The 25,005-nt window shown below is 44.5% G+C and overlaps 3 protein-coding genes across 5 annotated transcripts in view; 1 reads left to right on the top strand and 2 right to left on the bottom strand.

The window, feature by feature from the left end:
* Nucleotides 1-15,358, bottom strand: part of FANCD2 (FA complementation group D2) — a 34,607-nt gene extending 19,249 nt beyond the window's left edge. The window contains exons 1-19 of the mRNA XM_058812962.1: nucleotides 15,292-15,358; nucleotides 15,000-15,134; nucleotides 14,337-14,404; nucleotides 13,545-13,648; nucleotides 12,965-13,028; nucleotides 12,137-12,189; nucleotides 10,756-10,834; nucleotides 9,937-10,061; nucleotides 8,496-8,583; nucleotides 7,449-7,553; nucleotides 6,684-6,784; nucleotides 6,087-6,195; nucleotides 5,496-5,531; nucleotides 4,936-5,079; nucleotides 4,534-4,668; nucleotides 4,104-4,235; nucleotides 2,876-2,983; nucleotides 905-1,014; nucleotides 303-363 (exon numbers count right to left, since the gene is read on the bottom strand). Of these exons, the coding sequence (XP_058668945.1) occupies nucleotides 303-363; nucleotides 905-1,014; nucleotides 2,876-2,983; nucleotides 4,104-4,235; nucleotides 4,534-4,668; nucleotides 4,936-5,079; nucleotides 5,496-5,531; nucleotides 6,087-6,195; nucleotides 6,684-6,784; nucleotides 7,449-7,553; nucleotides 8,496-8,583; nucleotides 9,937-10,061; nucleotides 10,756-10,834; nucleotides 12,137-12,189; nucleotides 12,965-13,028; nucleotides 13,545-13,648; nucleotides 14,337-14,404; nucleotides 15,000-15,134; nucleotides 15,292-15,358 (1,824 nt within the window). The remainder of the gene's footprint in view (nucleotides 1-302; nucleotides 364-904; nucleotides 1,015-2,875; nucleotides 2,984-4,103; nucleotides 4,236-4,533; nucleotides 4,669-4,935; nucleotides 5,080-5,495; nucleotides 5,532-6,086; nucleotides 6,196-6,683; nucleotides 6,785-7,448; nucleotides 7,554-8,495; nucleotides 8,584-9,936; nucleotides 10,062-10,755; nucleotides 10,835-12,136; nucleotides 12,190-12,964; nucleotides 13,029-13,544; nucleotides 13,649-14,336; nucleotides 14,405-14,999; nucleotides 15,135-15,291) is intronic.
* A 1,410-nt stretch (nucleotides 15,359-16,768) lies between these two features.
* On the top strand, nucleotides 16,769-21,737 carry EMC3 (ER membrane protein complex subunit 3). The gene is made up of 8 exons (XM_058812972.1): nucleotides 16,769-17,002; nucleotides 17,085-17,142; nucleotides 17,877-17,970; nucleotides 18,590-18,694; nucleotides 19,382-19,463; nucleotides 19,615-19,694; nucleotides 20,081-20,163; nucleotides 21,491-21,737. Exons 1-8 carry the CDS (start codon nucleotides 16,848-16,850, stop codon nucleotides 21,617-21,619), a joined length of 786 nt encoding a protein of 261 aa, XP_058668955.1. The 5' UTR covers nucleotides 16,769-16,847; the 3' UTR covers nucleotides 21,620-21,737.
* Nucleotides 21,738-22,618: 881 nt separating this feature from the next.
* The window catches only part of USP4 (ubiquitin specific peptidase 4), a 34,003-nt gene continuing 31,616 nt past the window's right edge, over nucleotides 22,619-25,005 (bottom strand). For 2 of the 3 annotated variants that reach the window (XM_058812721.1, XM_058812722.1), the window contains one exon: nucleotides 22,619-24,978. In XM_058812721.1, the coding sequence (XP_058668704.1) occupies nucleotides 24,877-24,978 (102 nt within the window). In that variant the 3' untranslated portion in view covers nucleotides 22,619-24,876. The remainder of the gene's footprint in view (nucleotides 24,979-25,005) is intronic. The other variant, XR_009275267.1, reaches the window with a different exon arrangement.

Raw genomic sequence — 25,005 nt, 5'->3', positions numbered from 1 at the left:
AAGCAGATTGTCCTGCTTCTTTCCTTTGTATTTGAAATAACAACTGGACAGAAGACTTTCACTAAATGGCTGCAGTGCTGCTTGTTCTGGTGTAGCAGAGGCAACACCAGCAGGCACCTTTGTTTCTCCAAAACCATTTTTAATAGACTCTTGGCTCTGCAGTCAATGTACAAGAATCCCAGGCTCAGGAAAGCCAACTCCCAGACCCACAGAGCTTTTCAGCTAAGACTGCATTTCCAGTCACCCCTCCTTGCTGACCATGTCCTCCCTGTGTCCCACACTGCCATGTTCCTGGCACTCACCTGGTCATCACGCTCACTGTTCAGCTCTGGTCTCTCCAGTGAAGCAGCATCTCCTTCACTCCTGGAAGCAATTGATAAATTTGCTGTTGTGGCACAGGACTCGAGACAGCAAAACCCATCACACACACAAGGTTCTCTCTCCAGAAATCAGAGAATTAGACAATAAAAAGATTTCTTTGGAACACATTAGGAAAACACCTGGTGCTGTTTGGGACTTCTTCTCTTTTAGACTTCCCTGGACTCAAACACAGAGCACCTCAGGTTATTCAGCCTAGAGGCATAAGCTGATCTGTAGTCAGTCTCCCAGTGCTCTATTTTTTTCCAAGCAACAGGTTGTGCAGTGTGGTCAAGGGATCCACAAATAGGCATTAACAAGGAATATGGGATGCCTTTCAGAGCAGCAGCAGGTGAGCAGCACAGGCTGAAATATCAAACTGCACAGGCTGAAATATCAAACACCACAGTATGCAGAAGAGAGTTTTAAGATCCTGGATTTGCCCAAGATGTGCTTGAACTCAAAGGCAATGCCCTCCTGTCTTTGTTTCACTCCAGGCCTGAACTGAAAGCCATGCTCAATTCATCTTCGCTACATTTTCTCTCACCTTTTTAATGCCACACTGCCTATCATGGAAACAGCACCAATAATCCCCATTTGTTTGTGGTTGGGAACTGTGCTGGAGAGCCATTTCCTGATCACCATGTGCATATCATCCTGAAAAGAGACACAGATCATGTCACCACAGAGCTACCTGTGTCCATCACTCCCAGTTCTATTGGCATCTTCACTTAATGTCATCTCCAAGGGCTACAGAGGGATGGTGTACAAGGACTTTTGCTTAAGGAATGCACATTCTGACATTTCATTTATTATGAAAATACTGGTCCCAACTCCAAGTAAGGTTGTAAGCAGCATTAAAAGTGATTTGGTTTGACTTTGCTGTAACTACTACAAAGAACTACAACACAGACACAATTGCTCCAGATTTCAACCATAATTAATAGGAGAATATGTTAAAAGACAAATGGTCTTGGAGCCTGTCACATCCAAAGAGCAGCTGCAGAGCTGCACTCCAAAACACTGTCAGCTTCAGGAGGCTGAGGGATGGAGCAGTTTGTGGTGAAGGTCCAAAGAGAATCTGTGCAGTGCAAGGAAAAATTCCTAATCTGCCTGCAGAGATCCTCATGTCTAAGAGGCATCAGCTTAGAAGAAAAGAACACTTAGAGAAGGCAGAGAGGAAGTTGGCTCTCAGGTACTGATTTCTTTAGTGACCTACCCCTGGAGTCTTCAGTAACACTGAGGATAAGAGTCAAACTGCCAACCTTGGATCTCCACAGTTACAAACTCTCAGCTCAAACTAAATTCTAGACACTCCTTTTCACAACTTCTGAGGGTGACAGGCAGAACATCCTGATGGCAAGTCCTGCAGGGCTGCAAAGTCACACTGTGTGTTGCCAGGGCAATTTTCCCAAGTCACATGTAAGACTCAGGGTGGGAGGTGGGGAAATCATTGAGGAAACTAGATCAGAATGGAGCTAAACCTGCCACACAACTGGGAATTTTGGCAGTGAAGAGCTCCAATTTAACAGGGTAAGTGGGAAAGACAAAATGGCTACAGACACGCTATTTTACATGCCACAGACCAATCAGAAGAGGAAGAGCAGTTTTCCTTTATAGGCTCAAGTTAGCATGTGCAAACATAGCTAAAACTACAAACTACACAGGGACTCAAAGAAAGACAAATAGTCCTAATTTCTAGAGCTGAACTTTATGAATGGGAAGATTTTAAACCCTAACATCTCTGTTGTGGAATAAATATCTCTGAATTATTTCTTTATCTGCTCTGCTCAAGGATTCAGAAATCCAGACAAAGGTACCACCACTGATATGCTGCAGCTGAGTCACACAAGGTATCCTGTGCAAGATGAAAGTGGATTTAGACAGACCAGGTCTGACAGCTTCTTGTGTTTAAACCAGAGGCACAAGAGGTGTGGAGTCTACCACTTCACATACTCTGCTCTGTGCACTTCAGCTCTTCTAACAAAAGTCTTTGTTGTCTCTGGTGTGCAGAATTTAAGTGGCTGAATCAATACAAACATCTCAGGGAGGAAGCTCAACTGTGCTTTCTGAAGGTTTCCAAGTAATGGAGGAACAGAGCTGTGCAAGGAGGCTGCTGAATTTACACTTCTGCAAGCCTTCAAGGCTCAGCTAGACAAAGCAACAATCAACATGACACCATGCTGGTGACAGTCCCACTTTGACTGGGAGGTTAGGTTAGGGACTACCATCAGTATCCTTCCTACAACATGTCTAACAACTCTGTCTTTCTCAAATGTGCAAGAGAAGGGGACCTTTTTGGGAAAGATGAGAGGCACAGTCACTGTGATAAGCCCTTGATATCAGGTTGGAAAGTCTAGAGCCACAAGCTGGTTTGCAGACACTTGAGGAGAAGAGAATTTTAAACTCAAGGCTATCCTGACATCAATCCCTGTTCATAGATGATGCCAGTATTTAGTTAACCTAGCAGAAGAACCAAGGCACAGATTGAACAACTTTCTGTTGTGTTTCTGCTCACCTGAATGTAGCTCCCTTCTTGCTTCTGGCTGAATGCTAAAGTGCTGAGGATGTAGAAAAGCTTCCGGATCTGGCATGGATTCAGTTTCTGTGTAGAGTCTAAAATGGTCTGGAAGAGAAGCCACAAAGTAGCTCAGAATATCAAGAATCCCTTTCCATATTCTCAAAAACACATGAATTGTCAACCTCAGGGAAGATAATTACCTTTTTTGTACATGCATGAAAAAGCTACATTCAAATTAACCAAACATAAATGCCAGATTATTGCTCTGGCCTTACTTATGGGATTTCATTTTATCAGAGGCTGAATGGAAAGAATAACTTGGCTACCATAAGCATTTTAGGAGTGCTCAGGACAAGTGGCAGCTGTCAGTTTTCTATCACAGGTTTGGTCACAGGATTCAAATATTTGACAAGCAAGTAATTAAGCAAGTACTTTTCATTTAACAACCAACCAACTAAACAGCAAAAAGTATACACCTTTCTCACAATGTATAATTAAATCACCAGGAGCACCAAAATATCAGAGAGGTGTGGGAATACCCACACCCATCCTCTTCAAGGGCTCTTAAACACAAGCTGTCCTTAAGCTACAAACCAACATGGATGGGGGAGTGTTCAAGGAAAGTATTGTTACGTGCTTGCCTTACTGTTTAACTCTTCCTTCAATCTCCACTTTTACTACTTTTGGAAATAGGCAACTCGGCAGGTCTGACCCTGCTTGTGACTCTTAGAATTCAGTAGCCCATATTTTTTCTCCCCACTGAGTACTTCTTTTAAATTTTAGGATATGTCTTTTTCCATCTCCGCAAGCAATTTTGTCTTAGGATTCAAATACTGGCTGAAGTACTGTCAGTCCTTCAACAGACAGAATGTGCAGTCCACAAAGGGGGTGAGTTTTTGCCAAGTTTTGAAATAGCTCATGTAAACAAAGACAACATTTCCATTGTAGGCACCATTCCATGCCTGTAATTTAAGCATTGTCCAGTTAAAGGGAATTGCCTATCTCAATTTCCCCTGTCAAAAAATCATTCAGTCCTATCGTACAGCTCACACTTTGACAGCAGTTACCTTTCACTTCTGACCACTGCCTTTCTCCAGGCAGAAAAGCTTTACAGGTACAAGTTTTTCCAATACCTGTATTTTGGAGAAGTACTGGCCTATTCTGGATCTGAGGCACAGTAGTGTAAGGGCCCCAAAATGTAGTACAAACCCAGAAAAGCAGATACCTTCACAAAGGTGGCATAGCGCATCAGCAGCGACGTGTGCAGCACCACCAAATCCGTGAGCACATCCAGAGAAATGTCCAGCTCTGTCTCACTTCCACTGCACACATGAGTCACCAAAGCACTCACAACCTCCTAAGGAAAAAGCCACCAAAAGAACCACAGTGCAATATCACCAGAAAAATGTCTGCCTTGCTCTGCTCATATGGACTACGTTGATCAAGTACAGATAATCACAGCAATCTTTGTGCTTGAAGTCACTTGCTATCACAGTCTTGCTGTGATTGTTCCCCATCTTCTTCTTGTCCTACTGTTTGGCACAGACCTCTCTCCAAAGGCTTCCAACTGCCTGAAACCCTGTCCCCAAAGGATTATGACATAAACTCTAGAACAAAGTGCAAACCTAAATCAGCTGCCATCCATCACACTGTACCTGCTGGCAGTAGGAGTCAAAGGCTGCAAAAGCTTGTTTGTACATGCAGCTGCCAAAGGAGACAACAGCTGGGTGTGCTGAGTGCAGAAATGTCTGAGCAAGGGCTAGGATTGAAGGGAAGAAGTCTTTGATAACCTGAAATACAGACACCATGAAAGAGGAGATTATTGTTGCTTGTTTTCAACACATCCAATGCTGAGGAAAACTCAACTCCAAAAAACCACATGACAGTTACAACAGAGAACATGTGCCTTGGGACACTGATCTGGACTAAAAATTATAAAAGAGAAGTACATGAACATTACTGGAAAGGTATAAATAATGCAGCACAGGGCTAAATCATCATCTGACAAGATCTTTGAGAGATAAAAGAGAGAGTCCCAAAGCAGGATCAGCACTGACCGTTGCATGGTTTTGGAAGGCATTCTGCATCAGCTGTTCTGGCATGCAGCCCAGTCGGATTTTGCTCCTCAAAACCTTCTCAGTTTGCTTCCTGTTCCTGGTGTTTGTAGAATGGATTAGCAGCAAAACTATCAGATCCAGAACCTTTTAGAGGAAATAACCACCACTCATTATGCTGAAATATTAAACAGTCCAGATAACTCCAAGTCAAAATTTGAAGTCCAAACTAAGAAGAAAAAAAGAGCTCAGAAAGTCCCAAGAGTTACAACTTAAATAAAACCTTATGAGTACAACAGTACAGAATTAAAGCAGGATTAACTCTGAATTAACTCTGTCCCTTAAGAGAAGGGACAGGGATGAACCTGAAGGAAGGGATGAACCAAGAGTTACAAGAAAATGGATGGCTGTTATACTTGGAACAAGTCCAACACCAAGAGAACCATCCAAGAAACATCACCAGTAAGTTTCTGGTCCAAATTCAAATATCTTCTAATCTACAACCAAGAAGAAAGTCCTTGAGAAATCAAGAGAAGAGGACACTTACAGAGCAGAACTATTACCTTATGGTCAGACACAGATGTGCTGTTCTCAATAGCCTGAGAGGAAAAAAACCAAGCAAGCTGTTAGGTTACAGTACAATTCTATATTCCAAAACCAAATCACAAAAGGTAGACACCAGAAGTCTGTGACACCCTGCTCACAGATTTCTCTCCTCTACAGCAAGATACCCATCAAAGTCAGCAAACTGGATCCTCCCAACAACAGAGAATCCAGGAGGTATTAAAAAATAGCTGAAAACTGAGTTTGAACAAGGATATTCTCAAGTAATATGAGGCTTGAGAAAGGAACTGAGATATTGAGGACAAGAAACAGCTTCATGGTTTATACTAAAAGGCAATTTAAAATTAAATTTAACCTAATACCAGCTGATACTGATTTCTAGCAGGACATTTTCCAGCACCTTAAGGCCTCATATAGCTCAGTCTCAATATATGGTATACATTTTTCCTCTCTTGTAGAATGAAATCTGTATCAGTAAAATGAAGGGCTAACATCTGTCTTTTAATACCACATTTGATTACAAGAAAAGCTCAGGCTCAATCAAGGAGCCCAAATAAATAAGGAAACAAGGACTGAAGTTTGTCTCTTACCTTAATCCATGCTTCAGAGACATCTTTCTGAAATCTCACAGCTAACTTGATGACATCAAAAAGTAGCTTCACACAGTTCTGGCTGGTGGTTACTTGGCTCATGGAAGAACTGCAAATCATCAGAAAAGAGGAGACTCAGTCCCTGAAAATACTGTCACAGGAGCAAGGCAGCCCAGCAGTCACAGCAGTAACTTAAAGCAGCCATTGTCCACAGGGAATGCTCTGGGAAAGAGAGGGAGTTTTCCAAGAGGGTGGAACCAGAGGTTGCAGAATCAATGGAACACATACTGGAGGGAACTTAAAACAGATAAATTGGTAGCAATATTATTATAAATGAAGTTGCTTATCCCCATGCAGACATGGAGGCAGATGGCTCAAAAGGAACTACAGCCATGGCAGGGGAAGCTGGCTGGGCAAGGAGTGACACATGTATTGCATTAGCACCAAGTAGGAAGGAATAAATGTGTCCTTGCCTTTCCACAGGATAAATTAGGCTCATGTTTGTAGCCAATTGTGCCAGAGAGACCAAAAGAGGAACAGTTTAAGTTATCTTGCCTCATCCTACCTTTGGAGAATCAAGTAAACTTCTTAAAGTACCTGGCCTGGACTTGGCTTTTAATCTTCTTCTGGGAACTGTGAATCTGCAGGGGCAGAACACATGAGGACAGATCCAAGTTCTTCCGAAGATCAGAAATCACCTGTAAAGCACAAACCCATGCACAAATCACTGTGACAAATGAGGGAAGAACAGAAAAAGCTGAGGAAAATAAAACAATTTCCCATAATAACCCTAAAATTACAAATTAAAACTCATATATTTGTAAAGATTCACAAGTATTTAATCATGCCCAAATTTAATTTTTTTAACTCAGAAAATGAACCAGCAAAACTTCTCTTCACATTTATGTCACACAAAAGACAGAGTTTTTCAAGACCTACTCTGTGAAATTCCCACCAATATCTGCTTTACATTGCTGTGAACTGTATTTATTCTGTTTAGCAGCTGAGCAAGATACATGACAGCCTCAGGAACTCTGGGACATGCAAGTTTACCAATGTGACTGCTGTTCAAATGCAGTGTACCAGCACAGACTGGCTACCATGTCATAGGCACAGTTTTTTAAAGGGATCTCCCTGAAAGGTTTGGGCAGATCTCAAACCTCACTTGGCTTAGGCTGAGGCTTCCTCAACATATGAAACAAAGTGTGTTTGATAGCTCAGCAAGGTTGGCTTTGATCCCTGGCAATATTAAAATTTTACCTGAAAACATTAAAACATACAGCTCTGGGTATGAAGCAACTTCCCTCTATTAAAACACACACTGGTGTGGAAATCATATTCATTATGAAAAAGATACTGTACCTCTACTGCATCTGCTGCCTTGACATTTTGGAGGATGAATTTTACTACTACAGGCAAATCTTCCAGTTTTACAGAAGGCACAACGGTCATGGCAGACTGTCTCACCTGAGGAGAGAGCAGCACTGCATCAGCTGGAAGACAACACTTCACAGAAACATAGTTATGCCAGTGGGAAGGAATCCTTGGAGATAACAGTTCAACCTTCTGCTCAGAGCAGGAATATTGTCAGTACCAGATCAGATGCACCTTGGCTTTGTTGAGTCTTGAAGGATGGAGGAAACCTCCAATCTCTGCCACTTCTTTGATAATTTAAGTTAATGCTGCAGACCTTAACCAGTTTTTCCAAATGTCCAACCTAAACCTCTTGCTGTGGCCACTGCCCCTTATCAGTCTGCAGCAGGAAGAGCTTGGCTCCACCATTTTGTAACTGGCTTTCAAAAAGGAAAAGCATGGAGGATGTGCAGCCTGCTATGCAGCACCAGCCTTTTGGCACTATGTAAAACACTATGTACTCAAATGAACCAATTTTATTTTATCCATAAGAAGCCCAACTCCAAAAAGTGCAGCAATGCAACATATCCAAAAGCACAACGTACATGATCATATCTTCTCCTTTGTCAGCATTCTGCAGAGAAAATCTGTTTAATTATTTAATCACCAATCTGCCTTTCCTTAGAATATAACAGTCTAGTCTGGTTACTGTACTTAAAAAAGATGAGATATTGAAAATAAGATTTAAGATAGGCAGTAAACAATTACTGCAGCAGGACAAAGTGCTTCTGCATTTGCTAAAACAGCTGTGATTGAAATTCCTGGCTGTTACAGCAGGCATTCAGAAAACTTCTCTCTGCTCTTTCCTGAATCTCGCATACATGTTTCAAAAACCAGCTTTAGCTTCTGACCTCTTTCCAACTTCTGGAGCTCAGGACTTTTGAAGGCCTTCAGGAGTCAGATTTAGCAAAATACTGGGAATGAAGAAACAGTTCCAGTTCTTGTGTTGCTAAGCAGGGGCTGGGGTGTGCTGAAGTGCTCAGTAAATGCTCTCACCTCAGCCACAAGTTCTGCATCAAGATCCAGACGAGAAAGGGCATCCAGGATTGGCACTGTCAGCCGTCTCCCCTGCTTCAGCAGGCAGCTGATACACAGGGAAAAAGAAAACAAAGGGTCCTCTTAACAAAATCAAGAATGTATCTTTAGTGTATTGTATGGTTCCAGTAGTTTTTGTGGCCACTGCAAAAAAAAATCTCTGAAACTGACAACATATGCCACTGGGATTATGGAAAATTTGTTCTCAAAATGATTACTCCTCATGTAAGAACTGCACCTGTCTTTAACAGCCTCATGGACTTTCCCAAAACTCATGTAATCATTCTTGGCTGGCCTCTGAGTTTCTTACAAACTTTCTTAAGTAAGAAGTTGTACTTAAATTTTGTTAGTTGAAAAACAGCTCATCTGCAGCATCCTGGTAACTGTGTTTGTGCTTCCTAACTCATTAGAAGTAATGAGCTGTTTTCTGCATCAGAAATAGGTAGAGGCTATGGAGAATATGGAAATAAGTATGCCCTGCTGATACTGTTTGGATCTCAGCTTTCAAAATACACAAACAGAGAAAAGAGAAGTCTGAGGAGTTTGATTAGCATAGGAAAAATGTGTGGAGTTTTTTTATCTAGAAGCTGAGGCAATAAACTGAGAATGAAAACAAAGTCACAGTTTGAGAGGGTACAAGGAATAGGATGCACTGCTTGCAGTAATAATCTGCAAGTGATCACAGGTTTGAAAAGGTGATTAACTCCAGCAGAAACGTAAGTGATCTGTGCAATAATAAGAATTAGAAACACTTAGACTACTCAAATTCTTGTGTAAAATGAATACATTATTAAAGCAGACAGATGTAAGGACTAGCCTATGGCAGTGCTCCCTGGGAGGGTACCTCTTGGCATTAGGCTTCCCAGTTGTTTGGATCAGTAAATATGCTTGAGAAAAGTATATAAAATAGCCAGAAAATTCTGTTTCATGCACACATTTACTGTGTTGTGGATCTGGTGTTTTCTTTATTAATAAAAACCATGTTGATCCTTAGCACAGCAGAATCCAAGACAAATCAGAAGCTGTCAGTAGTAATAGCCAAGTGACTGATCACAGACTATCGAGCAGAAGTAATGAGTACTTAACTGGATGCTACCTGTGCTGTCTCCAGGTAGTCAAGAGTTTAATCATAATTTAGATAAAAGCAGTTTTGGAGCATTGTCTAAATGCAATGTCTTTTGCTGGATTGCCTGTGCTCTCTTTAGGAGCACAACAGTACAAATGGAATGTCCTCAGACAGTGCTGGGTGTCCCCAGATGCTGCAGTTAACAGGAACAGAGTGCTGTCCCAATACTTCAGTCAGCCCCAGAGTAACCTGCGTTAATGCATCTTGTCCTTTTCTGCTAAGTGCCAGGGGGAAAAAACAAAACAAAACAAACCCTCCCAACCAAATCATCCATACCTGAGCTCTCTGGCAACCTCACTTTGCTGGGAATCCTCCAGGATCTCAGGCAAACTGGTGATAATATCATGCTGGATTGGTACTGGAGAGACACTGACCATCTGCATTAACTTCCTGACCAGATCCTGCAGACAACAGGAGCACTGCTGAAATGCACAAATCTCTCAGCACAACAATATTATGTATCTAAGGTCCCTCAGTCCAACATCTGCTTGAGTTTGTGCCAACTGTCCCTTAACTCATTGTCCTGCTGACATCATGAAGCAGAGCAGAGATTTTTGTGGAAAAAGGATATTTTACAGCTAGGATATAATGATCTTGGTGAGCAGAGGAAACTGGGAAACACAACAAGCTTCCCAGTGTTAAGTACTCCAGTAGAGAGTAACCCACAGAGACCAACTGACTTGGGGAAAGAAGGGAAAGAATTACCAGAACAAGAACAGAGAATTCATCCCCACACACTTGCAAGTATCCAGTACCTTGTCAAAATTAAACAAGAGGGGACTGTAACTTCCTGCCAACAACTTTAAAATGGGGCCATCTGTGTAATACACATGCACAGATATAAATTTATGTAAAAGAAGACTCAGAGCAAGGAAAGAAGAAAAAAAAATAGTAACAAAAAATAGTAAAAAGATGTTCAGATGTAACTCAAGGCAAACATAACAAAACAGAAAAAATTAAATCTCTCCTTCAGCATGTAAATACAAGAACAAGATCAGTTCTCATCAGCACAATAATTCAATCTAATCCCACCTGAGAGGCATTCCAGAAGTTGTTTGGAAAAAGCATCTGTGTGACTGCACCTCTGGCACCCACCTGGCTGTCAAGGAGCCTGTCAAGCCACTTGAACTGATTGATGATGAGCCGGGGGAAATTTGTTCCAAAGGTGCCCACACTGGAACGGCAGAAAAGGATACACAGCTTAGTCACACCTACAGAATCCAGAGCTCTGCTGCTGGGCAGCAAGAACAACTGACCCCATTCTTAACTGGTCACTAATACACAGAAAGAACTTCACTCTTCCTACAATTTGATAGGAGACAAATGTAACAATATCCATTTTCCAGAATTCCCAAAGGATTCACAGCACAATTAACAGCTTATCACTTTTACATCCAAGATCCTTTAGAATTCTTGGGTGAAAACAGTTCAGACCTTGTGACTGTCTATGTTAAACCCTCCTCAAACAAGATTTCAGTCAGAGACAATTTCTTCCCTGTGCAACATTTGTATGCTGTATTTCAACACTGGAACAAAAGCTGCAGCAGGAACAGCCTCAGCTCCTTTCTGCCCCTTGGCCTGCCCCACTAACTCTGCAGTGAGCATCCAGGGCACAGGAAGAAGAGATGAAAAGAAAGAAAATCGTATCTATATCTTGGGGCTGACATGCAGCACCCAATTTTACTCAGACTTTGGGAACATCAAGGAATCACTGTTAATTCTGTCCCCCCAACTACTCTTCTCCACTTTGAAACGTGTGGGTCCTCCCAGAGGTCTTTGTGAAACAGAAGAACTCCACATGACTGCAGTGAAGGGTTAAACAAATACATTTTGGACACTTTTTGGACTTCACCCCTGTGCAGCATTTGTATCCTGCATTTCAGCACTGGAACAAAAACTGCAGCAGGAACAGCCTCAGCTCCTTTCTGCCCCTTGGCCTGCCCCACTAACTCTGCAGTGAGCATCCAGGGCACAGAAAGAAGAGATGGAGTGGCCAAGTCTTGCCTGTGTTACACCTCAAGATCTCTCACTCCACTGTGGTGTTCTACATTCAAAAACCAAGAGATGATCTTTCAATTTCCCTAGTTTGAACACAACTTGGGATTTTAAAAGGAGATTTGTTTGCATCTCCCAGCCTCCTAAACTCTGCCAGCAGCCACTTCCATCTTTTTTTAAATGATGACACACTCTCTAGTTCCTCTGCTGAAATAATTCCTAAGCTTGTGTCAGTAGCTGTGAAAAGCACAACCAATCAGTGCACAATGTCTGCATTTCACCTTCTAGAAATCTGTCTTCTGCTCTATGGACTCACCAATTTATGGTACCTCACAGATTATTTTACACAAGTATGAAAAAAAACCCCACATCAGTGGAAACTGCCAGCCAGGTAAACTTGAAGTACAGCTAAAGTCAAACAGCTGGTGATTGTCCAAAAGAAATTTCATTTCAAGGCAGAGAGAAGCCAGTTTATACTCACATGTCAAAAAAGAATTCAGGGATCTTTTCCAACAACAGTGTTATGACAGCAGGCTAAAAAAAGGAAAAAAACAATGTTAAAAGGCAATGTTATGGTGATTTACTGGTTGTGCTGTGGTACTGCCACCAAAACTGACCTTTCAGAAAAGATGAAATACACACAGAGAATGAAATGCTTGAAAGGCTCAATAAAGTATTGCCTGTATAAGAAATCTCTTGCCTAATGCCAGAAATGAGGCACACAGCCTAAGAAGTGAAAACCACTTTTCAGAGGGTAGTATAAACTACCCACATAACCCAGCAGAATATGGCCATAAGGGTAGGATGTACAATTCCTCTGGGTTAATTAATCTCTTTTTCTCAGACCCTGAGCTGCTTTTCACCACTCAGAAAATTAAAGCACCAATTTTAGATAAGTTTGAAAACAGTGCTCAGCTCTAGCCCTTAAAGATTCTCCACAGTGGAAGTGGTTATATCTCATCAGAATTTCCTGTGGTTGACCTGAGCCATCATCTCTCATTCTGCCCCTGTTCGCCTTTGAGGAGAGTCTGGCTCTGTGCTCCCTACACCTTGCAACCAGGTATTTGAAGACCATGAAATTTCCCTTAATCTTCTTTTAAAACTGAACAAACCCAGTTCCCTCTGTCTCTGCTTGTCTGCCATGTGTCTCAGGCCCTAAGCATCTTTGTGTCCCTGCAACAGCAAACTGGACACTATTCCAGATGCAGCCTCACCTGCCTCAAAACCAGCTCTATTAATCCTTTACTTAAGTAAGCAAAATGTTCCCTACAATCAAAACATTGTAAAGAGCAAGGTAAGGTTCCCATACCTGTAAGATCTTAATCCCAAGAAGCAGTTTAATGAGGCTTTCACAATATGAGTGCACCAGATTCCTGCAAGATGAAAGATTCCACCACAGTTGTGTCAAAAACATGCTGGGAGAACAGGCTGTAACTCTTCCCATTACTGTTTTCTTTTAAAAACTACATACAATGACTTAAGGTAGCACATGGCAATCACAGACACATAAAAAGATTTACAACTGCACTTTAGCTCTGAACCAGCTCACTTTCTACAGGATTAAAAATGTGAAAGTCTGTGGTGAAGCTGTATCTCCTGGGGAAAAAAATCTTAAAAAGGAATTGACCTCCACCAGCCCTGGCAAATTTTTTTCACAGTATTTGGTTGTTGCCATAAAATGCTATAGAATCCAATGTGTGCCACGGCCAGGCAGTAAATTCTGACACTAAACACTCTAAACTCCCTGCTAATTAACAGCAATTAATTACACCAGCCATGCTGCCTTGGTGTGCACCAGCTGGAGCCTTTAGCTGCACCCTGGTCAATGTCCCAGCACATCTCCAGAGACTGGCTCTGACTGAGGGGAAGGCAAAACTCATTTTCTCTACCTGGACCCCTCAGTCCGTACAGGAGTGCAGGGCAAGAGGCAGTTCTTGAACTGGTTCCTGTCCTTGATGTGAGACTCCAGGCCACTGATGAACTGCTTCACCACCTGCAAAGCAGAGAGAAGTTATCCACCCTGAAGGGACACCCCAGTCAGCTGCTGTCCTTTAGGATGCAATTTGCAAGCAGATGATGAGAACCAGGGAGAGCTAATCTGGGAACTGCAGACAGAAACTGTGGTGGAAGGAATGCTGGATAATAAATGAATGCTAGTCTAGACCATTTCCAGAGGATTGCTCTGCAAAGTAACTCTAAAGCACGTGTCTCACATTTTACTTTGATTTAAGAAGACTTTGCCTTTCTTCCTGTTCAGCTGAGATAATGTGATAAAGCCTACACCCAAAAAACATTTGCAATCAAGTCATTTGCCTCAGGACTTTCACCTGGACTTGGTGTCTGAGGAGGAGCACCACATCATGGCAGTGTCAATGCTGCCAGCTCCCACCCAACACAAAACCAAACCCAGCTCCCACCAGAGAGCTATGCAAGTGATTTGTCTGCTCTAAGAGTCTTTGTCTATTGAATAATATTGCCAATGAAAATTACTTTGAGAGTCAGAAAAACTGTGGGACTAAAAGGCTGGAACAGCAACACTAAGAGAAATGGAAAATGTGAACCACAGAAATCCAAGACAAGCTGCTGTGTTGCACACTTCTGTCTGGGACTAGCAGGGACAGGCAGATGCATTTGCATATTTTCCTACTCAACAAGCAGTGGCTCCTGCCAGAGTTACTTACAGCTGGGTAAGTAGGGTGCTTCTCCAGGGCCAGGCAGAGCTTCTTCTGGAAAGCTATTTGATCAACAGCTGAGGAGACAGTTTAGAAAGGAAATAAAGAATGAGACACAGTCTGTCCATACAATATCCTAACAGCTAAACCAAGTACAAGCTCTCAAGCCCATCCACCAACATTCTGCATTTGCTCTATTGAGAAGTGCAGTTGGCAAAAGCCTGAGTGGCATCAGCACTTGTGCTTTCTCTAGTCAGGGCTGAGAGTAGCATTGAAACACTGAATACAGGGCTCCCTGAAGGCACTGCCTGAAATGCAAGGCAACAATGCCGTGTTTGCTTCCCCATTTCAGAGCTCCTGCCTCTGTAATTCAACACTGTAATCACAGATGCAGTCTAATACTTTTCTATGTACCTCCAATAATCTTTCAGAAGCCTTTAGACTTAACAGGTATACACCCAAAGAGGTGGAATAATGAGTTTAGGTGCTGCACTGAATTCAGCAGGAGCAAGAGATATATAACAAATAAGAGGCCAAATGAAGGTTTACTGGAATTTTGAAACAAGCTGGCTCAAGCACTTTTGTGCTGCAAGTAAAACACATCATTGCTTTGTACTATCCATCCTTGCAGGTTTTCATCTGAAGCAGAAACAGCAAATGATGAACTCATACCTATTTCATTCTGTCCCTCCCCAGCTTTCAGCACAATTCCTGATGTCCTGAGGAGCTCTTCAAAGACTCCCTCATTCTCCAATCCACAGAAGGCAGAGGCATTTTCCTTATCAGAACTCCGTGACTTCTTAGTTTCTGAGAAAACAACACATGCTGCATCAAATACAAAAAAAAAAATCAGCAGTTTCATTAACAATCAGCATTATCAGAACTGCCATTTTGGCCTTGCCCCTGCTTGGGAGCTGCTGCCTCTATTAATGGGTCTCCACTAAAATGATACCCAGGCACCTACTTGCCAAGTCTGTCTTGCAGCTCTCTTCAGAAGCATCAACTTTGGATAATTTCCTTTTTGAAACCATGGTAACAAAACCTTTGTTGCTGCCTAAAAAAAAATGCAGGAAAAAGACAAGTGTTTTATTAATCTCTTTTTTAAGCAGATCTAGGATGTGAATAGAAAAAGGGAACATGATGGAAATTGAGAGTGCTCAAAGAAAGACAGATTGCCTGGGTAACCAATATCACACCACATTTTTCTACTGTGCAGGTTGAAATTTTAGAGCTTGTCATATTTCAATAGCACAATACATTCCTTTTTCTAAAATTCAGTTCCTCATAAAACAAGGCTTGGTCTTTCATTCAGGCAAATTACATGGCAAATTAAAGTGAGCAACTATGACGACCCAGATTGCATCCACTGAGCTAAAGTCAAGCTCTACACATGACAAAGCAACAAAGGATTCACAGATGGGTGTTCATGGGCCCAAACACATTAAGTGATCCTGTTCATGCCCCTAACCACGAGTCACAGCCAGTGAGCTCTGTCAGCACAAATCTCCATCTCACCATCCTCTTTTGGGGGGTGGCAACAATTAAAAAGAAAAATAAACTCAACTCACCTTTAAAACTTAAAGGTTATGAAAAAAAGATGTGTGTGCATCTCACGCTAAATTTCAGCTGCTTGGCAGAGGCTGGTAAAATGACTTATTTAAAATACCAGCATGGAAGTGGAACAGTTTAAAAACAAAAGTGCAATGAGCCTTTCACAGCTGTTTCAGATGTATAAATATCTGAAAGATGGGCGCCAAAGCGATGGCGCCCGACTCTCTTCAGTGGTGCCCAGTGACAGGATAAGGAGCAATGGCCAAAACTAAAACACGAGAAGTTTCATTTCAACATGACCAAAACCTTCTTCAGTTTGTGGACGGCAGAGCACTGGAACAGCTGCCCGGGGAAGGCATGCCCAGGCATGCCCAGGGAAGGACTCTCCCTCCCTGCGGACACTCCCAGCCCAGCCGGACCCGCTCCTGTGTCACCTGCCCTGGGTGTCCCTGCCTCGGCAGGGGCTGCCCTGGCTGATCCCCAGAGCTCCCTTCCAGCCCCACCGCTGCTGGGATGGCGTTCTGGGTGCGAGGCGCAGCTTGACAGCCCAGCCTGGCCCCCCTCCATCACACCTATTGCCAAAGGCGGGCAGTGCCTCAGGCGGCCGTTCCAGCTCAGCTCAGCCCAGCTCAGCTCAGCTCAGCTCAGCTCAGCTCAGCCCGTCTCACCTGTGCCCACCTCACCTGACCTGAGCTGAGCTGAGCCGAGTCGAGCCGAGCCGAGCCGAGCTCACCTCCCGTCCTCTCCGGGCAAGGCAGGACAGGGCAGGGCGGGACACGCCGCTGTCCCCTCACGCCTCTGTCCCCTCACGCCGCTCCCGCCACTCGCGCTCGAGTTTCCCGCCCGCGGCGCGCGCTGACGCCGTTCCGCCGGGGGCGGAAGGGCCGGTCCCGGTCCCGGAAGCGGAAGCGCGGCGTGCGGCGGCGGCCCGGTGTCGGCCGGAGCCGGGCCCGAAGCGGCACCGCCGCGATGAGCGAGCCCGAGCTGCTGTTGGACTCCAACATCCGGCTATGGGTGGTGCTGCCCATCGTCTTCATCACTTTCTTCGTGGGCATGATCCGGCACTACGTGTCCATCCTGCTGCAGAGCGACAAGCGCCTCACGCAGGAGCAGGTGTCCGACAGGTCAGGGCCCGCCTCACCCCCGCCCGCCCCGCTCCCCCGGCCCGGCCCGGCCCGGCGCTAACGCCGCGTGTCTCTCTTCCAGCCAAGTCCTGATCCGGAGCAGAGTCCTTCGGGAAAATGGAAAATACATTCCAAAGCAGGTAGGGAGCTGCGCGCTCGGGCTGTACCAGGGTGCCTGGGGGGCTCTGCACGGGCAGTGCCGCGGGACGAGCAGCGCCCGCGGGCTCGGACGCTGCCGAGTCACCCCTGGGCACAGCAGTGTCCGTAAGGGCACATTCCCGGGAATCTTGGATACAGCACTGCTGTTTATGTCTTTTCCTTGACATTTATGTTAGCTGTCACTGCTCGATGTTTTAACTGCCTGCTGACATGAGATGTGCCTCCAAACTGCTGTGTTTAATATCTGCCAGCAAGCACACAGGGATGTAATGCTAGCATGGGATAAGGAGGTGGTCATACAATGTCAGCTGAAATATTTGCTAAACTAAAAATGCATCGCTCATGTTGGCTCTGTTGGTACCAAGTGTGTATTTTGTGAAATCCAGGTCAGTTGGGCGAGTGAAGATGTCCCGTGTATCAGTATTGGTGCTCCCCGGCACAAAGAATTTGCACAAAACACTAAAAGCTCTTTAATTAACATGGGTTTCTCTTCAGAGAATTCTTATCATTACTTTAAGAATTTTAGAGAGCCAGAGATCTGGTACTCTGGATGCAGAAAAATGTGATGAGCTTCAGAACACATGGGCAGTGAGGCACCTATCCCAGGAAGGTGTGTTGTGAAAGAACTCACGAGATGTCTGAATGTCTGAGCAAGAACTAATGCTTCTGTCCTTTTACTTCTTACGGTGTTGGCGTTGTCTTTCTCTGCTTTCAGTCTTTCCTGTCCCGGAAATATTTTTTTAATAACCCCGAGGATGGATTTTTTAAGAAAACAAAAAGAAAGGTAGTGCCTCCTTCACCAATGACAGGTATGTTAAGGTACCCCAACTGCAGCCAGGTAGAAAAACCTGCAGTGTCTGCTGAGGGTGGAAGATGAATCAGCTCTGCAGGGAGCTCGGGCAGTGTGAGGGAGGGGGTGGGAGTGAGATCCCTCTCTTGGATAACAAAAACATTAGATTGCTTCATGTTGCTTAACTTCAGCCTTGAGCTGCTTGCAGCATCTCAGGAGGCCTGACCTCCTCAGGGTAGCCAGGAGTGGGAGTCCTGCTCTTGTCTCCTTTTGCCAGTGTTTTGCTCCAGCTCCCAGAGGGTCTTCTCTAAAGTGATTTAATTTAACTAATGTATACAGCAAAATAGGAGCTTGTCTTTCCTCTACCCAGGTCAGCTCAGAGAGGTCAGGCAAGTCCAGAGATCTGGGGCAAGGGATGGGGTCAGGCACAGCACAGAACACAACACCTCTGTGGCAGCAGTCTCCACCACACTGGCTGCTCATCTCCTTTTGCAAAGTATTGTCAGCAATGGAAAATTGTAGATACTGGAACAGGAGTGTTGTCTCATGCAGTTTCTTAATTAAATTATCTGACATGTAATGGCTTGTTTCTCTTAATGTGATGTGCTGCTACTTCACGCCCTGTCTATGATTTGCAGATCCTACCATGCTCACAGATATGATGAAAGGGAATGTAACCAATGTTCTGCCTATGATCCTCATTGGTGGCTGGATCAACATGACATTTTCAGGATTTGTCACAAGTAAGTGTCTGGAGTAACAAGGGTTTGCTTGTGTTTCTGAAGATGGCCTTGAGGGTCTGAGCTGCATCAGAGGTTTGCTCCTGGACCTGAGAGCAGTCAGTCAGAAGCAGCATAAATATTTGGCTTGTGGCACTGCTGCTCTTCACTCCACAAACTGCACAAATTTGCTTGTCCCATTGCAAAGGGCGGAAATTGTTTTCTGAGTGTTGGTCATGCTCTCCAAGAAAATAGCTCATGTATTTGGGAACAACTGTAGTGACAAAACCAGTATTTTATTAAAACTGCCTGAAATTCAAGTTGATGCAGTGGATTTTCCTCTGAACCTGTCCAGGGAATTGGTTACTGTGTGGAGTGTACACATCAAACATACTTACTTAAATTCATAATTCTGGGGGGGTTTTTTCTATACTGTTAATGTGATAACTGTTTCTTTAACAAGGGACCTTCCCTTTCACAGTCACTGAAGTAACACCTGTGAGGGTTTGGTCATCTGATTCAGTTTCAGAGTCTTTTCATGTTAAAATGAATACAGAACTGCAGCTTTTTCAAAAATCCAAGTTAACTCTTTATTGTACACATTGCAGACTACATTAGATGTGATAAAAGAGCTACCTGCTCCTTTGCCCTGTGCTTTGCAATCATGCACTGTCACTTTGTGAAACTGGGTTTTTTTTCTTTACCCTGCAGCAAAGGTCCCGTTTCCCCTGACGCTGCGTTTCAAGCCAATGCTGCAGCAGGGAATCGAGCTGCTCACTTTGGATGCATCCTGGTAAGTCCCTGTCCTCAGCAAGCAAGGTCCAGTTCCCACTTGGAAAATGTTGAAAGTGTTGATAGCCCTTGGCTGGTCTGTGTGTGCTGCTGGAATGAGGTCATGAGCCAGCTTTGAACTGACAACAACTGTGCTTGTTCTGATTTGTCAGGGTGAGCTCTGCTTCCTGGTACTTCTTGAATGTGTTTGGACTCAGAAGCATTTATACTCTCATCCTGGGCCAAGATAATGGTAAGGCACTTGCCATTTCTGGGAACTGGCTGCTCCTTCCATGCGATGTTGTCTGGGGGAGGCTGGAGGAAAGATTTCTGCGTTTACAGCCAAGAAGCTCCTGAATTCTTCTCTTGTTTCTGTGATATTACTTACTGTCCATGGGCCAGGTTTGCATTGGGAATAGAAAACGATTTTCTTCAATTTTTCTGCAGGTTTTCTGTAAATCTGGCTAAGACAGCAGGTTGGGAGCAAGATGTCTTGTGAGGACTCCTGGCACAGCAGTGTTGCATTCTGGCTGTTGCTGCATTGTTCTCATCTACAGATAAAAACCTTCCCAACTGCACCATGCTCCAGGAAATGCTGTTTAATAGCACAGAAATCATCCTCTCATTTCTCATTTGCAGCTGCAGATCAGTCCAGGGTGATGCAAGAACAAATGACAGGGGCAGCAATGGCCATGCCAGCAGATACTAACAAAGCATTTAAGGTACAGTATTCCCACCTGCACTCCTGTTTGTGTGAGCCTGCAGGGTTGTAAATTGCATGTAACTCATCTCCACGTGTCTAGTAAGGGAATTGCTCTGGATTCCTGTTCCTAAAATTAGAGCTGACAGCTTCTGAAGGCTGTGGGAGTTACTCTGGGTCTGGCAGAGCCCAAATACCCTGAAGAAAACCTGACAGACCAGTCATTGCTGGTACAAAAGCTGAATTTATGTCCCATGCTTTGCTTTTGCTGAGGAAGGGTTTTTTTTACCTTGAGGTATAGTTCCAAAGCAGAAGCTGGCTCTTCAAAAGTTGTGTTAATAGTGCAGCTGAGCATGAGTCCAGCATGATCCTCATCGAACTTGGGTGAGAAAATCAAGTCAGCCAGTCAGTTCAGTGGAAAATCCATCAGCAATTTACTGCCTTGCAGTTCTCCTAAAGCACCTTCCACAGGCGCTTGCTTGTTAGACTGCCTGTGCCTTTCGCAGGCCTGTTCATGGCCAGGTTTATGCACGAAGGACAGACCTGGTTTCTGGTTTTGTGTGCTGTAGAAGATGTTTAGCCACACACATCGTCTGCTGCCTGGGAAGCTGGGATGGTCTGCTCCTGCACTTTGTTTTCAGTAACCTTGCTGGTTAAAGATCCAACAGTACCCAGGCAGAGGCTCAGCCAGGGCAGAGGATGGCTGCAGCAGTGCTGGAGCACTGGCTGTTCTGCCACACTCAGCACTGAGGTGCAATTCCAGCCAGGACTGACTCCACTTCCACCCAGTACTGGCTCTCCACAGCATTTCTGCCAATTCAGCCTTGCAGGGACCAAAACCCATTACATGTTCCAGCAGAAACAAAAGGGAAAAAGCCCATATTGCAGGAGAAGTGTTCTGGCCAAGAAATACAAATCCCTTGCTGGGCATCATGTGACATGGTTTTTTGCAGGCTTTATGCACAAGTCTGTGATCAGGTGCAAAATTTTTGGCCTCTTACCTGTTGTTATCAAGTAACTCTGAACTAAAGAATTACCTCACTGCAAAGCACTTGGCCCACCAGAACAGAACTGGCTGTTACAAAAGCTATGGACTGTTCCAGAAGGTTAGAGGGTTGGCAGAAAGTAGATAATGTAGTTTTTCTAATTTCTGTGATGCAATTTGTATTGAGCAACTAACATCTAATTAAGCATAAACCACTGATTTCAGAGAGTTGATATGATTGCCAGGTTTTTAATAGAAATCAGTGTTTGTTGCAGTTTTCAAAGCAAGCACTGCTTTGTGTAGTTCTTGTTTAACTAATCCTGTGTTACTTTTCCTTCTCTGCTTCTGTTCACTGCCAATGCAGACTGAATGGGAAGCCTTAGAATTGACAGATCATCAGTGGGCCTTAGAAGATGTAGAAGAAGAGCTCATGGCAAAGGACCTCCATTTTGAAGGCATGTTTAAGGAAGAACTTCAGACCTCCATCTTCTGAATTTGAGAATATGCTTTTGTCACTTCTTGTAAAAGTTATTTGAAAAGAAATCTGTTATCTAGAACTATATAATGTATTTTAGCAAGGCTGCAATTAAAATAAAAACATCGTGTTCAGAACTGCAGTGCACTCGCTTTGATTTGAGCCCACAGACACACACACACTCTACTTCCCCATTAATTTAATCCTTTCCAAGTCTATCTGTAAGCACCTGAGTGCCCACACAGCCTCTCCTGCCTGTGAGCAGTGTTGTAGAGTGCCTGGCTGTTATTTACTGGGCCAGGTGGGATAATAAATGCTTTAAGCTGCCCACCTTGCACTGTAGAGAACAGGGAGCAGCTGTTCCTGGCTTATCCCTCTGTAGAAACTCCTCAGACCTCTTCCCCAACCTAGAGAAATGCTTTGCAAAAAGCTCTTCCATACTCAGGCTGTTATTCATTTCCCCCTTCTTTATTCTGAGCACCTTTTTCTCAGGGTAACACTGTAAATCCTCTCAAGGCAGGAGCTGTGCCAGGACTGTGACACTGATTTTCTGTTCTCACCAAATACCTTCCCAGGGAACAGGGAAGGTGCCCCTTAGCTTTCCCTTCTTCCCACAATGGGTTTCATGTTTTGGGGACCAGCCCTTCACAGCAAAGCTCAGCAGCCCTGGTACCCCTGGAGAAAATGGACAGAAGGAAGACCAGAACTCTCAGGAGTTTGCAGAGGAAGGATGAAACCATAGCTGAGGCTGTCCAGTGCCACAGAAACGCAAGGACAGCTTTGCTAGAGCACCAGGTACCAGCAACCCAGCGCTGCAGAGAGAAAAGGCAACCCTGGAGCAGAGTGAAGGCTCAGCTGTGCAGAGCTGTGCCCTCAGCAGCTGATTTCCTCCCAGATCCCCACTGGCTCTGCAGGACTCACCCTCCCCCAGCCCAAATTTCTCCTAGAGCACCAGGAATCCCCACAACCAGCAGTGCTAGGCCACGTAATGAAAGCTGAAAACACAACAAAACCCAGTTTCAGTGCAAACCACTCTTTAATTTTCCTCTTTGTACAACAGAGCCAGCCACTTACAAAGTGCTAGTCTAAAAAACAGTCTGGTATTACAGCACACACACACACCAGCCAAAGCCCAGCAGCTCAGAGGCAGAGAAAGCAGAGCTGGGCTGCTTGTTCTGCAGTACAACAAAGTCTGTTCAGGATCTGAGATTGAACCCCACAGATGCATTTCTCAGTGTCAGCACAGGTAGGGAGGTGAGGAGGAGGACAAAGGCTACTTCAGATTGATTTATCTTTTAAAAAGGTCTTTCACTGTCCTCCCTTTCCTCTATTCCCCATTTTGGAATGCCCACATGACTTACTTTCAGGGTAAAACAAACAAAAAAATGCTGGTTAGAGTAATTTCAGTGCAGTGCTACAGCTTAAAAGTTGCTTTTTGCATGCTCCCCTCAGTAATAAGGAAAAAAAATTCAATATTAAGAGTTGCAACAATAAAAATAAAACAGCAGAAGCAACTAAGCAATTGTGACCTCAAAATTTAAATTTTAATGCTTTAAAGCTAATCCCACAAAGGAGAATCACATCAGCAGCATGCTGGCTAGAGACAATGCCCCTTCCTCCTCCCCATCACTTTCCAGTGCCCTGGCCAAGGGCTGCCTGTGCTGCCCTGCCAGGGTGCAGGGACAGGCACACTGCAATGTCAGGCACTGCTTGGGCTGCAGAAAGGTGGGGCTGAGGTGGAAAGTTTGGAGTTAAATGGATGAGCACTGCTGACCACCACAACAGGTGATGATGGCAGCACTGAAGCCACAGCAGCTGCAAAGCACATATTCCAGAGGGAACAAAAAGCACACTGAGCCAGTCTCAGCCTTTCATTCTGCCAACACACTTGGATCTAAAAGGAAAAACCCTCCTGTTTGGGTCACTACCTTGAGCTAGATGTTCCCCTAAAAAATACAGGCTAAGGCTCTGGAATTTTCCCCATTTTTCACATGGAAAACCAGTTCTCCACTGAGACTCACAGGAGTCTCTTTTCAAGAAAGCTGGACTTGAATCCTAAAAAGCAGCACTCAGTAAAGGAGGACAGAGGGAAGAGCATTTGCCAGTTGTGAGAAAAGGATGGAGCAGAACCATTGAACAGCAGAGGCCAACAGGACCTGGGACAGGACTGTGACACCTGCAGCCCCACAGAGGGTGATCAGGTGAGGATAGAAAGGCAGCACTCAAGGGTGGTGGAGGGCAGAAAAAGCAGTCCAAAAAAACCAAAGTTGCCAGAGAAAAGGCTGAAAACTCACACAATCCATGGCATTGGGCTGTCACCTGTACAGGTGACAGCTCTGGGGACACAGTGCTGAGCTTGGCTGGAGACATAAATGAGCAAAAAAGGATAAAAATGCTGTTACTGCACAAACCATAGGAGAAATGCTGGCAGCAGAAAAGTGCTTACATAGCAGCCTGGAAGTGAGGGTTGTAGGAGATTGAAAAGACAAGAAATCATCAATGTTATGGATGGTATTTTCTCTGCAGAAGAACAGGAGCCAGAGCAGCGGTAACCTGCATCTCCATGGGGATCAGCCTGCACATATGCCACACCACAGGCAAGTATGATTCGCTTCTGGCCAAGATTCCTGCATCACTGGATTCAGTGTTCACATAAAAAATGCTGAGTCAAAACTGCCCAGGAGAGCCTCAAATGCATCAGTGAAAGGATGCAAGCAAGAGAAACATTTGTTGCTTTGCCAGGGGACCTGGGTACAATGGCAGAGACTGCAACAGACCAGAAGTACAAAGATTTGAACTGAGCTCCAGAAAAGGTGCAGGAGGCCTCCCTGACACAGGCAGGGCCCAACAGCAACACCAGAGGTGGCAGGAAGCCCCAATGCCGATTCACAGAATCGTACCCACCATTCTCCTCCACGGGCCCCTCAAGGCTCAGCTGTGCTGGCCTCCAGCTCAGGCTGTCCTCTCCCAACCCCAGCTACAACCCTCAGCCCAGGAACCAGAGCCCCAGCCCCTGCCTCTAGCCACACAGCTCAGCCAGATTTTAAAAAGAACTTTATTGAAGCTCCAATATATATTATTTTTGGCCTCTAAATACCCAAGTGTCAGCACCTATTCCTGGCTCTTCAGTGCTATTCTGCAACCCCCAGCACTGGCTCTCTCAGTGCTTGATTTTCTGCTTGACCCCTACAGAAGGAATAAAAATTTTCAGGCGCCTCAGGCATTGCTTTACAAGAGCAACCACTACCATGGTGGCTGAGTGCTGGAGGTGGTGCTTAGTTGGTGTCCATGCCATCACACTCTTCCTGGGGAGCAGAGGGGGCAGAATGTTCCTCGCTGTTTCGGCGCTCATAGAACAGCACATACGCAGCTTTTGTCTACCAAACAGAGAGAAAACCCACCTG

Source organism: Ammospiza caudacuta, chromosome 12 (genome assembly GCF_027887145.1).
Source record: "Ammospiza caudacuta isolate bAmmCau1 chromosome 12, bAmmCau1.pri, whole genome shotgun sequence".
In the NCBI taxonomy this organism is placed as follows: Eukaryota; Metazoa; Chordata; class Aves; order Passeriformes; family Passerellidae; genus Ammospiza; species Ammospiza caudacuta.
Note: the sequence above shows the minus strand (reverse complement) of the source record. Positions and strands in the feature narration are given on the sequence as shown.

Excerpts from the sequence above, each read along its gene's own strand:
- EMC3 (XM_058812972.1), top strand. The coding sequence starts at position 16,848 with ATGAGCGAGCCCGAGCTGCTGTTGGACTCCAACATCCGGCTATGGGTG. Across the intron at positions 17,003-17,084 it reads CAGGAGCAGGTGTCCGACAG|CCAAGTCCTGATCCGGAGCA; the intron begins GTCAGGGCCCGC and ends TCTCTCTTCCAG. Across the intron at positions 17,143-17,876 it reads GAAAATACATTCCAAAGCAG|TCTTTCCTGTCCCGGAAATA; the intron begins GTAGGGAGCTGC and ends CTCTGCTTTCAG.